Below are 13862 nucleotides of genomic sequence, written 5' to 3' on the forward strand. Positions count from 1 at the left end.
TGTAGATAACGAAGATGGTTGTCAAAAATTGCAGAAGGATCTTGATTGATTAGGCAGGTGGGCTGAGGAATGGTTAATACAGATAAATGTGAGACGTTGCATTTTGGGAAGTCTAAGCAGGGCAGGGCCTACAGTGAATGGCAGGTGTTGTAGAGCAGGGGGATCTAGGAGTGCAGGTACATATTTTTTGAGATGCATCTCTAGCAACTGGATTCTCAACTGCCTCGTCAACAGACCATAATCGGTAAGAATTGGCAGCAACACGTCTTCCTCGTCAACCATCAGCACAGGAGCATCTCAAGGCTGTGTGCTCAGCCCACTGCTCTACTCACTCTATGCTCATAACTGTTCAACCACACACAGCTCCAACTCCATTTCAAATTCACTGACATGGTTGACAATCATGGATAGGACAGGTTTGGAGTGATGTTTAGAAGAAGGGTTTCGGCCCTAAACGTTGCCCATTTCCTTCACTCCATAGATGCTGCTGCACCCGCTGAGTTTCTCCAGCATTTTTGTGTACCTCAGGTTTGGAGGGATATGGGCCAAACGCAGGCAGGTGGGACTACTGTAGCTGGAACATGTTGGCCGATGTGGGAAAATTGGGCCGAATGATCTGTTTCCACAAGGTATGACACTATGCTTGGATACAAACACAGGGATGTAATGGTGAGGCTCTAAAAGGTGCTGGTAAGGCCGCATTTTGAATATTGTGAGTAGGTTAACCTATGATGAGCGTTTGTCGGCACTGGGACTCTACTCGCTGGCGTTTAATAGAATGAGGGTGACCTCATTGAAACATACAGAATAGTGAAAGGCTTGGACAGAGTGGATGTGGAGAGGATGTTTCCACTATTGGGAGAGTCTAGGACTAGAGGCCATAACCTCAGAATTAAAGGACGTTCTTTTAGAAAGGAGATGAGGAGAAATTAATTTAGTCAGAGTGTGGTGAATCTGTGGAATTATTTGCAACAGAAGGCTGTGGAGGCCGTCAGTGGATATTTTTAAGGCAGAGATAGATGTATTCTTGATTAGTACGTGTCAGAGGTTATGGGGAGAAGGCAGGAGAATGGGGTTAGGACAATAGACAATAGACAATAGGTGCAGGAGTAGGCCATTCGGCCCTTCGAGCCAGCACCGCCATTCAATGTGATCATGGCTGATCAACCGCAATCAGTACCCCGTTCCTGCCTTCTCCCCATATCCACTGACTCCGCTATTTTTAAGAGCCCTATCTAGCTCTCTCTTGAAAGCATCCAGAGAACCTGCCTCCACCGCCCTCTGAGGCAGAGAATTCCACAGACTCACCACTCTCTGTGAGAAAAAGTGTTTCCTCATCTCTGTTCTAGGAGATGAGAGGTAGATCAGCCATGATTAAATGGCGGAATAGACTTGATGGGCCAAATGGTCTAATTCTACTCCTATCACTTATGACCTTATAACCTTATGACTCTATGACACGGGGTGGGAGATTGCAACCTTCACATGGTCCACCCTGTTTCGACTAATGCAATCAACCTGACGTGCATAAACAAGATCAAATAGAACAAGTTTCCCTACAACTTTAGGCTGCGCACGCCATACGCAAGAAGAAGAAGAAGACTCTATGACACCACCACATTTGTTGGACAATTTACAGCCAGACTATAGGAGGGAGATCAATCATCTGATTGAATTGTGGCAGAACAACAACCTTGCTCTTTTAACATCAGCAAGACCAAGGAGATGATTGTTGACTTCAGAAGAGAGAGGCCGAGGATCCACGGAACCAGTCTTCATCAACGGGTCAGCGGTGACGGAAGTCAACAACTTTAAAGTTCCTAGGTGTGCATATCTCTGAACATCTCTCCTGGGCCCAGCACACTGATACAATCGTAAAGAAAGCCCATCAACGCTTCTAATCCAGAGAGGATTGAGAGATTCAGTCTGTTAACGAATACTCTCTTGAACTTCTACAGGTGTGTCGCAGAGAGATTATTGATTGGTTGCATCATGACCCGGTTCGGCAACTCAAGCGCCCAGGAATAAAGTGGTGAACACTGCCCAGTCCATCACGGGTACTGATCTCCCCACCATTGAAAGGACCTACAGGGAGCACTGCATCATAAAGGCAACCAGCATCATCGGTGACACTCACCACCGTGGCCACACTCTCAAGGTGGCACAGTGGCGCTAGGGTAGAGTTGCCGCCGCCTTACAGCGCTAGAGACCCGGGTTCTATCCTGACTACAGCTGCTGTCTGTACGGAGTTTGTATGTTCTCCCTGTGACCGCGTGGGTTTTCTCCGGATGCTCCGGTTTCCTCCCACGTTCCAAAGACATGCAGGTTTGTTATTTAATTGGCTTCTGTAAATTGTATATTGTCCCGAGTGTGTAGGATAGTGCTAGTGTATGGTGTGATTGCTAGTCAGCACGCACCTGGTGGGCTGTATCTCTAAAGTCTAAAGTCTAGAGACAGTTAAACACTGTTGACTCTTGACTCTCATTTTCCATCCCATTCCCACTCTCACCTCTTTATCCTCAACCTCTAATACTCTTCCAATGAAGCCCAACATCAGTGTGAGCAACAGTTCCTCTCCAGCTTCTCCATATTGCACTTATTGAGACTCAGTGATCACCTTCGGACAAACACCCATTCCTATTTGTGTCTAAACTGGTCAAAGCTGGCCAGAACAGTTCAAATTAAGTCTGAGATGGGTCTCGACCCGAAAAGTCACCCGTTCCTTCTCTCCAGAGATGCTGCCTGTCCCATCGAGTTACTCCAGCATTGTGTCTGCCTTCAGCTAAAATTAATTCTGTTATTCTCTTTAAACCAATTCTCACTAATCTGTTGCATTCTTTCAGCATTGCCTTATTCCAGAATTCCAGCAACTGTTCTCCACAACGCTCGGTTCATGCATTGTTTTTATTCAATCACTCACCACTCATTCACATCCCTTAATTTACTCTGCTCCAGCCAGACAGATCAGCTGTGATTAATAGGCATTTATCATCCTGTCATCAGCGCCCTTTGTGTTGTGGCTCGGTCACCACCCATTACATACATTCCATTTGTTCTCTCCACCCCTCCCTTTCTCCGCAATTGCAAACACACTTGTTTTTTTACATTTCACCATTTCCAATGAAAGGTGGTGGAGCTGGGGCTCCAAGGGTGCTTGCCTCTGCAGATGCTGCCTGACCTGTGGAAAACCTCCAGCCTTTATTTGTTGTTATTCTAGATTAAGTCAATGTCTTCAACATAAAAAGCACATTGGAAAAAAAGAAGAATGGAAAAGTTAGAGGTGGTTGTGGAGGCTTTGACAAAGATCCTTGCATCTTCTCTAGCCACAGTGACGGTCTGGGAGGTCCCGAGAGTGGCTGATGTAGTTCCTTTGTGTAAGAATGGAAGCAAAGAGAACTGAAGCCTTGCATCAGTGGTGGGATTTACTCCAGTTTAGAAGGGAACAGGTTAATTAGAGACAGTCAGCATAGACAAAGCGTAGACTTTGTACGTGGCAGGTCGTGTCTTTCTAACTTGATCGAGTCTTTGAGGAAGTGACAAAGGTCATTCAAGATGTATTCTAGAGAGTTAGATACAGCTCAGGGCTAATGGAATCAAGGGATATGGGGAGAAAGCAGGAACAGGGTACTGATTCTGGATGATCAGCCATGATCATATTAAATGGCTCGAAAGTAGACAAAAATGCTGAAGAAACTCAGCGGCTCAGGCAGCATCTATGGAGCGAAGGAATAGATGACGTTTCGGGTCGAGACACTTCTTCAGACTGAAGATTTTTCCAGCATCTGCAGTTCTTTCTTAAACATATTGAATGGCTCGAAGGGCCGACTGGCCTACTCCTGCACCTATTTTCTATGTTACTATGTTTCTATTGATGAGGGTCAGGAGGTGGATGTTCTTTACATGGATTTTAATGAGGCATTTGATGGTAAACTAATCCAGAAGATTAAGATGCCTAACATACTTGGTCGTGTAGATTTGTAATTTGCTTACTGATTGATGGAAGACAGAGGCTTGTGGTGTAAGAACAATATTCAGGCTAGATGTTTGTGAGCAGTGGAGGTCTGCAGGGATCTGTGCTGGGATCGCTGCTGCTTATAATATGTATAAATGAATGACTTGGACGTAAACATAAACGGGTTGGTTAGGAGGTTTTCAGATAACACCAAGATTGCTGGGAGGACTGTGAGGAAGGTTGTGCAGGTTTCCAGCGGGACATAGATCAGCTGCAGAAGTGGGCAGAGAAATGGCAGATGGAGTTTAATCCGAGCAAGTGTGAGGTGTTGTACTTTGGGGGGTCAAATGTAAGGGGAAGATACACAATGAATGAAAAGGCTCTTAATAGCATTGATGTACAAAGAGATCTGCATACCATAACTCCCTGAAAGTGGCAACACAAGTAAACAGAGTGGCAGAGTGGTCCATTCCTTCTCTCCAGAGATGCAGCCTGTCCCGCTGAATTACTCCAGCATTTTATGTCTATTTTAGGCATATGGTATGGTTCCTTTCACAGGTCGCAGATTGAGTGTAAGAGTCAGGAAGTCATGATGCAGATTTATAGGACTTTGGTGGGGTGGGAGATTGCAACCTTCACGTGGTCCGCCCTGTTTCGACAAATGCAATCAACCCGGTGTGCACAGTCAAATAAGATCAAATAGAACAAGTTGTCCTACAACTTTAGGCTGTGCACGCCATACGCAAGAAGAAGAAGATAGGACTTTGGTCAGGCCACATTTGGAGTATTGAGTACAGTTCTGTTCGCCACGTTACAGGAAGGATGTTGGACGCTTAGAAAGAACACAGAGGAGGTTGGCCAGTCTGATGCCTAGATTAGCAGGAATTAGCTACAGGGACAGAATGGACAGACTTGGGTTGTTTTCTCTTGAATGCCTGAGGTTGCATGGTGAGCTGAGAGCAGCATATAACATTATGAGGGCCATAGGTCGGGTAGACAGGCAGAATCTTTTTCCCAGGATCGAAAAATCAAATACTGGAGGGTAGAGCTTTAAGGTGAGAGGAACAAAGTTTAAAGGAGATGTGCAGGGCATGTTTTTCTACAGGGTCGTGAGTGCCTGGAACGCGGTGGTGGTTGAAGCAGATATGAGAGTGGTATTTAAGAGGCTTTTGGATAGGCACATGGATAGGCACATGGGTATGCAAGGAATGGAGGCATATGGGTCGTGTGCAGGCAGATAAATGACGATCTTGGCAGGATGTTCGGCACAGACATTGTGGGCTGACAGGCCTGTTCTTGTGTTATACTGTTCTATGCATTATGCCACACACAGTGTATTATGTATTATTCATACACAGACATGTAATGTGCTAACACATTTGTCAATGCAAACAAGGTGGTGCGGCACGGTGGCGCAGCGGTAGAGTTGCTGCCCTCCAATGCCAGAGACCTGGGTTTAATCCTGACTACAAGTGCTGTCTGTATGGAGTTTGTATGTTCTCCCCGTGACCTCGTGGGTTTTCCCCATGTGCCCCAGTTTCCCCCCCACACTCCAAAGACAAGTTAAGTTAATTGGTTGCGGTAAAAATTGTAAATTGTTCCCAGTGTGTAGGATAGTGTCAGTGTGCGGGTGATCACCAGTCCGAAGAAGGGTCTCAACCCGAAACGTCACCTATTCCTTCTCTCCTGAGTTACTCCAGTATTTTGTGTTTATCTTCGATTTAAACCAGCACCTGCACTTCTTTCCTACTGATCACTGGTCGGTGCAGACATGGTGGGCCGAAGGTTCTGTTTCTTTTTTTTTGAACTCAACATTTATTGACATAACAAAATACACATACAGACAAAACAAAGAAACACACAAAAGACAGTTGCAAAATGACAAAATACAAATCACCTAACCTCTATTAGCATCGCATCAAATCCTCTTAACATTCTATCATAAAAGCATGTTATTCACAGGCACCAGAGCAAGCTCATCCATTCATATCCTTAATCAATCTTGGCATTTGTAATAGTACCGGTTTCCATATAATATTAAAGGCTGCCTGCTGCCACGTCCTCAACTGGAGTTTAGCAGTTATACTTTCCATCAAGTATACATTTTTCAATCTTTCCCTCCACTGTTGAACATTCGGTGGCATTTCCTTTCTCCATAGCACTGTTATCATCTTTTTAGCAATCGACAGCATCACCCAAAGCAAATATTTCTGATTTTGAATATCTGTCTCCATAGTATCCATCAGTATCCATGCTGTATCTCTAACTAAAAACTCTAAACCATAACCCAGTATTGAAATGGTTTGTAACATTGCCAAAGCTGCCATGGGGCTCTACTCACCATTGGAAGTAACAGCACCCTGCAAAAACTCCATTACGCAGGCCGTTGCCAGGAACCTCCAGCTCTACTCCGAAACAGACCTCTGGCACACCGGGCAATGCACCCATATACTTCAACACACCCGTTCCAACCTTGCCAATCGGCAATATAACCTTCACTTTGTGCCCAATCTTTAGATCCAAGATCGAGCGTGGTGCGTATGCTTTCAAGGGTTGGTCTCTTCTGACATCCACCTTCAATCTATGAGAGAGAATAGAATCGCACTTAATGTAAAAATGACCATAGGACAACACGATACGATAGACTTTATTCGTCCCCGGAGGGAAATTGGTCAGCCGACAGTCACAACACACAAGGTACAGGAAAACTCAAAATTACGTCAAAATACATCACGTCAAAATTAAAATTCAATTAAAGTGACACAAAAAGAACAAGATATGTGAGTGTTGTGTGGCTGCCGTGTGCATAGCGCCTTCACCGGAACCATCCAACAAACACACAAACGAACAAGAGTGTGCAGAAGCTCTTTTGGTGTAAACTGTGTGGAAGGGGGCCTCCGAGAATGAAGGGGGGGGCTGCCTGCTGCCACGTGCAGCGGCCGGCATTAGATAGGAATGTTCAGTGAACTTTTGTAACTTTGTCAGTGTCAAAACGTGGCGACCCTTGTTTACTGCCTGGGTGAGGTCTGCTGTATGATTTTACTGGGTTGTATGAAAATCAAAGCTGGGTACATGTGACAATAAAGTCTCATTGAATCATTGAATTGATTTGCATTATTGAAGAGTTAGATCACAATGATGCAAGCTATCACTCATTCTAGTGATAGTCCATTCTGTTATATCTCCTGTGACTTCCATTTCCATCTCTCAAAACCTGTCGTGGGACATCCATTACAGCTGAACATTCCCTAAACGTCACCCGTAATATATGTGGCTACAAATACGCATATACACATACCCCCTGCACTGAGGCGCACGTATACATGCACACCCACACACACACACTCATGCATGCACGCACACACACATGCATGCACGCACATATACACACATGCACAAGTACGAATGCATGCACAAATACACACTAGCACACATCCACACATGCACACCACACATATGCACACACACATGAGCGTGCACATAGGCACACATGCACAAACGCACACATGCACACGCAAACACACACACCCCTCAAACAGGTACCCCCCCATGGAAGGATGTCCCTCCACACCATATCCATATTGACCTCCATCTATCTCCATATCTGCTTTGTCATTTATCAACCCCCACTGTCTGCTCTGTAGATCCTTTCTCTCTTTTACCTCTGAACCACAGATTTAAAATCGCAACATTAAGGCTAGGCATGATTCAGTTAATATTGGTCCAGAGTAGCTTTCTGTTGGATGTGTCGGCTGAATTGTCATCCTTGTGTCACAGTTCACTGTTGTTGGGAGAATGGCACTGCTTACTTGATTACATTTCATGCATCTACTCATCATGGGGGGCATAAAAGCTCCACCCCAGTCTGCATCACCTCAACATCCACCATCCAACAAAGACAAGCGAGTTTAATCTGTGCTTTCACCTTTTGAACACTTCCCCAACGCCCATCCCAATCAAGTTGCAGCTTGTAGTTACGGCTCTGCAAGGAACAGGAAGAGCAGGATGAAGTGAAACTTTCAACAGCTCGGTGAGATGAACTCATTTAGCCCACGAGTATGTTTAAGTCCAGAAATTGTTCATGTGGCTCTAAGAAACCAGAACTGCAACTTACATTGCACAATGGGAGAAGATGCAACTGTTGACAGAATAAGGCACACACCTTCCTAGTGACACAAGGCTATCTCTATTTATTTTTTCAGGCATGCCCACCAGCTATTAAGTGTCAGAAGGAACTGGAGATTCTGGTTTATACCAAAGATAGACACAAAATGCTGGAGTAACTCAGTGGGGCAGGCAGCATCTCTGGAGAGAAGGAATGGGTGACATTTCGGGTTGAGTCTGACGAAGGGTTTTGACTCAAAACATCAACCTTTCCTTCTCTCTGGGAGATGCTGCCTGACCCGCTGAGTTACTCCAGCTTTTTGTTTCTATCTTTGGTGTAAACCATCATCTGCAGTTCTTTATTACACATCTATTAGTTTTAGTTTAGAATCAGGCCCTTCGGCCCACCGAGTCCACACCCACCAGCGATCAGTTCTAGTTCTATCCTACATGCTAGACACAATGTACAGAAGCCAATTAGCCGCCAAACCTGCACGTATGTAGAACGTGGCAGAAAACCTGAACACCCGGAGAAAACAAGGAGAACATACAAGCTCCATACAGTCAGGATCAAACCTGGATCTCTGGCGCTGGATCTCTTCCCCTGTGCCCATTGCCTATCCTAAATTGTATTTGAGAGGGTCATGAACAGTCTTCTTGAACTGCTCCTCCTTGTGAGGTGCTGATTATGTTCCAGCAGTTTTACCCAGTGAGGATGTGAGAACAACTCCACAAGCTGAGTTACTCCAGCACTCTGTGCATTCCTCCAGCAGTTCATTTGTCTTGGTTCAGACCACTATTTTGTTCTATTTCCCCAGCCTACAGCCAGAGTTAAGTCAATGGCAACAGCAGGAATGCATCATTCTCCATTGGCACCAACTTTCGTCTAGAGATGTTTGCTCAATCCCTTCTGATGAAGTTCATGAAACTAATTCATCAATTTTCCATTTAAATATACTGGATACATTTTGTTTCTGGTCAATCTTGCCAAGAAATTAAATTGGAAGGACACAGTACATTCCTCTCAACCACAACACACACATTAAATAAAAATATATCATGTCTTTGAAATTCAATAACATAATGTAACTCTTAAAGGTGATGGATGTATGGTGTGACTTTATTTAAATTCCATTCTACTGTGTGCACTTGCATTATTCTTCCTGTTCCGTGTCACATTGAATATAGAACGTAGAGCACAAGAACAGGCCCTTCAGCCAGTAATGTCTGTGCTGAACATTATGCCAAGTCCAACTCTTATCTGTCTGCACATACTCCATGTCCCTCCATTCCCTACATACCCATATGCAATCCAAAGGTCTCTTAAATGCCACTATTACATCTGCCTCCACCACTACAGTACCCGGATGCGGCGCCGACGGACGAGAAGCCGAAGCAAAGAAGTCGAAGCCAAAGAACCGAATGGAAACGAGGCTGAAACTTCAACTAACCGAAAGGGCGGGACGCCTAAAAGCCAACTAACCGAAAAGCTGCGTCGCCTAAAAGCAAACTCACCGAATGGCCTCTCTGTCGAAACACCACCTACCCGAAAGATGGCGTCGCCTACAAGCCAATGAGCCGAATGCCGCTCAACAGAAAAGTCAACAAACGGACATGACGTTGCCGGGGGGCGGGACTTGTCTGGGATTGGTCCAGACCTCCGCATCCATCACATCACTGTGAAGGGATGAACATTGTCCCAAACCTCCGCTCCACCCGACCACAGCCGTGGGAGTGTGGGGGCTGTCCCGAGGGATGCGCACCTTTGGCCGCTTTTAACTTGGTGCTTGGGTTCAGATTGCCCAGTCACCTATGGTTTGTGTGGGAAAATGAACCCCACACTTCCGTCTCCCCCTTCTCCCTCCCCTCTTCTCTCTCCCCCCTCTCTCTCACTTCTCTCTCTCCCCTTCTCTCTTTCACTCCCCTCTTCTTTCTCTCTCTCTCCCTCTCCCCTCTTCTCTCTCCCCCCCCCCCCCTTCTCTCTCCCCCCGCTCTCTCCCTTCTCTCTCTCCACCTCTCTCTCCCCCTCCTCTCTCTCTGACAGCTGGAACAGTGGAGGAGATGCAAGTGAACCTCTGCCTACTTGAAAAAACTGTCAGGAGCCCTGTATGGAGTTGAGGGGGGAGGTAAAAGGATAGGTGTTGCATCTCCTGCAGTTGGTTTGGGTGGGAAACGACGAGTTGACCAGGGAGTTGCAGGGATGGAGATGGGAAGATGTGGTCAGTAGTGGGATCCCGTTGGAGGTGATGGCTGACGGGGTGGAAGGTGAGGACAAGGGGGACTCGCTCCTTGTTACGAATGGCGGGAGGGTGGGCAAGAGCGGAGCTGCAGGATATTGAGGAAACCCTAGTGAGAGCCTCATCTATAATGGAAAAGGGGACCCCCATTTCCTAAAGAATGAGGACATCTCCGATGCCTTGGTATGGAACACCTCATCCTGTGCGCAGATGCAGCATAGACGGAGGAATTGGTAGGGGATAGAGTCTTTACAGGAGGCAGGGTGGGAAGAACCTTCTTCCCTGTGGCTACCAAACTGCACTACACCTCCCCCTTCTGTTGTGGAGTAGACTGACTCCCTCCTCCTCCCCCCTCCCCCCCCCCCCAATCTTTTCACATCCCCAATCCTTTTCCACTCGTCACTTTAATTTCATGTTTCATGTATTTTGTGTTTTATGACTGTTGGCTGATCAATTTCCCTCCTGGGATAAATAAAGTTCTATCGCATCTTATCGTTTTGTCCCTAGCGTGAAAGGGTGATCGATGGTCGGCATAGCCCTGGTGGGCCGAAGAGCCTGTTTCTATGCTCCAAACAAAACTATAAGTATATATGCACAGAGGCCATGCATCATTCCCAAACAGCTGAGTAAGGCTGCAACTTTCTCGTAGCTTGTGCATTGACAGCCCTTTCAGCATCTGAAGGTTCAGGATCGAAGCTCAGGAAGTCTCAGCGGAGGTAGTGATCAGGTCTGCTTCTTATTGCTGACATTCTGTGGAATTATCACACCATGGCAGAGTTGTGGTCTCACCATTTAGCTTATTCAAACTTGCCTCAGTTACTATGACACTGTGCTAATGCTTCTCCTTGCTTTGATATGTGTTTCCAGATCCAGTCCTCTGCTCATCCAAAATGGCCGTCTCTTGCTGCTGGATTTGAACGCTGTTCTTTACACAGAACGTGAACAAGGCAATAACAAATCCACAAGAAATATGGGAAGATCAATTCCCTGGCTTTGTTCGGTAACCAAATGACAAAGTGAGAGTTGTATTTACAGTTTTCGCCCACCGAATCCGCGATAACCCGCACACTGACACTATCCTACACACACTGGGGAAATTTACAATAAAACTGAAGCCAATTAACCTACAAACCTGTACGTCCTTGGTGTGTGGAAGGAAGCCGGAGCAGCCGGAGAAAACCCCCGTGGTCACGGGGTGAATGTACAAACTCCGTACAGACATCACCCGTAGTCAGGATCGAACCTGGGTCTCTGGCGCTGTAAGGCAGCAACTCTACCGCTGCCCCGCCGCGCTGCCCTTGTGAAAATGTTCTACTTAGTGTGACTTTTCACAGGTTTAATGTTCTTATGAGATTTTTGTATAGCAGGGGAATCAAGAGAAGGAGAAATTGAACAAATTTGGATGAAGCATTATCTTATTGAAGTGGAGAGTATGCACCAAGGATTGTGTGACGCCCCCTAAATCATCGTCTTATTTAGGAAAAATAAGTCTTTCCCAACAAAAGCCTTAATTCATAACTCTCGCATTAATATTGTATTCATAGAGCCGTAGTGTGATACAGTGTGGAAACAGGCCCTTCGGCACAACTTGCCCACACAGACCTACATGCCCCATCTATACTAGTCCCACCTGCCTGCGTTTTGCCCATAACCCTCTAAACCTATCCTATCCATGGGGTATCTAATGTTTCTTAAATGTTGTGATAGTGCAATATTGTATTACTACTGACATTGAATGTCAGTCAGAATCTTCGGCTATGAAGAGTGATCATTTGTCACTCTGTATAGTCAGTGAAGAACTTTTGATGCCCATTGCTGTTGTTATGTTGGAGCTAAGGCAGCGATGTAAAAACACTTCACTGTTTAGATTCATAATGTCAGAGAGAGACTCGTCACGGAAGCTGACCCCTTAGCCCATCAAATCTGTGTCACCTACCAAGCACACATTTACAATACTCTATACAATGCTATTAAATGTTGGGGATTTGAGGATTAAGTGTCTACTTATAGTTCCATAAGGTCAATTAATTCTTCTTGATGAGGTGTCAGTGGTTATCGGGAGAAGGCAGGAGAATGGGGTTAGGAGGGAGAGGTAGATCAGCCCTGATTGAACGGCAGCCGATTGGCCTAATTCTACTCCTCTTCCGTATGACCTTATGTGGGTTTGCAGGATATTTAGCCTCTGTAAAATTGCCCCTAAGATGTAAGGAGTGGATGAAAAGGTGGGAGCCCATAGAATTAGTGTGAATGGGTGATCAATGATTGGTAAGGACTCATTGGGCATGTTCCATGTTATATCTCATCTGGAACACCTTGCCGTTGCACATCAGACAGGCCCCCTCACTGTCCATCTTCAAATCCTCCCTAAAAACTCATTTTTATTCTCTGGCTTTCGACACTGGCTGAGACATTGCTCCTGTTCTTAGTGCTTTTAATGTCTTTTAATTTTTACTGTTTTTTAGTCCTTCGTTTTACGGTTTTTAATGGTTTGTAACAACTTTTTGTCCATGAGTTCTCATGTACAGCACTTTGTGGCAACTGCGGTTGTTTAAAGTGCTTTATAAATAAAGTTATTATTATTATTATCTAAACAAAATGTCTCATCCTAAACACCCATTGCAGACAGAGGGTCTTTAACAACCATATAACCATATAACAATTACAGCACGGAAACAGGCCAACTCGGCACTTCTAGTCCGTGCCGAACACTTATTCACCCCTAGTCCCATCTACCTGCACTCAGACCATAACCCTCCATTCCTTTCCCGTCCATATACCTATCCAATTTATTTTTAAATGATAAAATCGAACCTGCCTCCACCACTTCCACTGGAAGCTCATTCCACACAGCTACCACTCTCTGAGTAAAGAAGTTCCCCCTCATGTTACCCCTAAACTTCAGTCCCTTAATTCTCAAGTCATGTCCTCTTGCTTGAATCTTCCCTGCTCTCAATGGGAAAAGCTTATCCACGTCAACTCTGTCTATCCCTCTCATCATTTTAAAGACCTCTATCAAGTCCCCCCTTAACCTTCTGCGCTCCAAAGAATAAAGTCCTAACTTGTTCAACCTTTCTCTGTAACTTAGTTGCTGAGACCCAGGCAACATTCTAGTAAATCTCCTCTGTACTCTCTCTATTTTGTTGACATCCTTCCTATAATTAGGCGACCAAAATTGTACACCATTCTCCAGAATTGGCCTCACCAATGCCTTGTACAATTTTAACATTACATCCCAACTTCTACACTCAATGCTCTGATTTATAAAGGCCAGCACACCAAAAGCTTTCTTTACCACCCTATCTACATGAGATTCCACCTTCAGGGATCTGTGCACAGTTATTCCTAGATCCCTCTGTTCAACTGCATTCCTCAAGTCACTACCATTTACCATGTACGCCCTATTTTGATTTGTCCTGCCAAGATGTAGCACCTCACACTTATCAGCATTAAACTCCATCTGCCATCTTTCAGCCCACTCTTCCAAATGGCCTAAATCTCTCTGTAGACTTTGAAAATCTACTTCATTATCCACAACACCACCTATCTGCCACAACAGCACCTATGTAACA

The 13862-nt window shown here is 45.3% G+C and overlaps 1 protein-coding gene across 1 annotated transcript in view; it reads right to left on the reverse strand.

The window, feature by feature from the left end:
• LOC116988613 overlaps positions 1-13862 on the reverse strand; it is a 57185-nt gene that overhangs the window by 9390 nt on the left and 33933 nt on the right. Inside the window, exon 8 of the mRNA XM_033045486.1 lies at positions 6294-6533. Coding sequence (XP_032901377.1) covers positions 6294-6533 — 240 coding nt within the window. The remainder of the gene's footprint in view (positions 1-6293; positions 6534-13862) is intronic.

Source organism: Amblyraja radiata, chromosome 27 (assembly GCF_010909765.2).
Source record: "Amblyraja radiata isolate CabotCenter1 chromosome 27, sAmbRad1.1.pri, whole genome shotgun sequence".
In the NCBI taxonomy this organism is placed as follows: Eukaryota; Metazoa; Chordata; class Chondrichthyes; order Rajiformes; family Rajidae; genus Amblyraja; species Amblyraja radiata.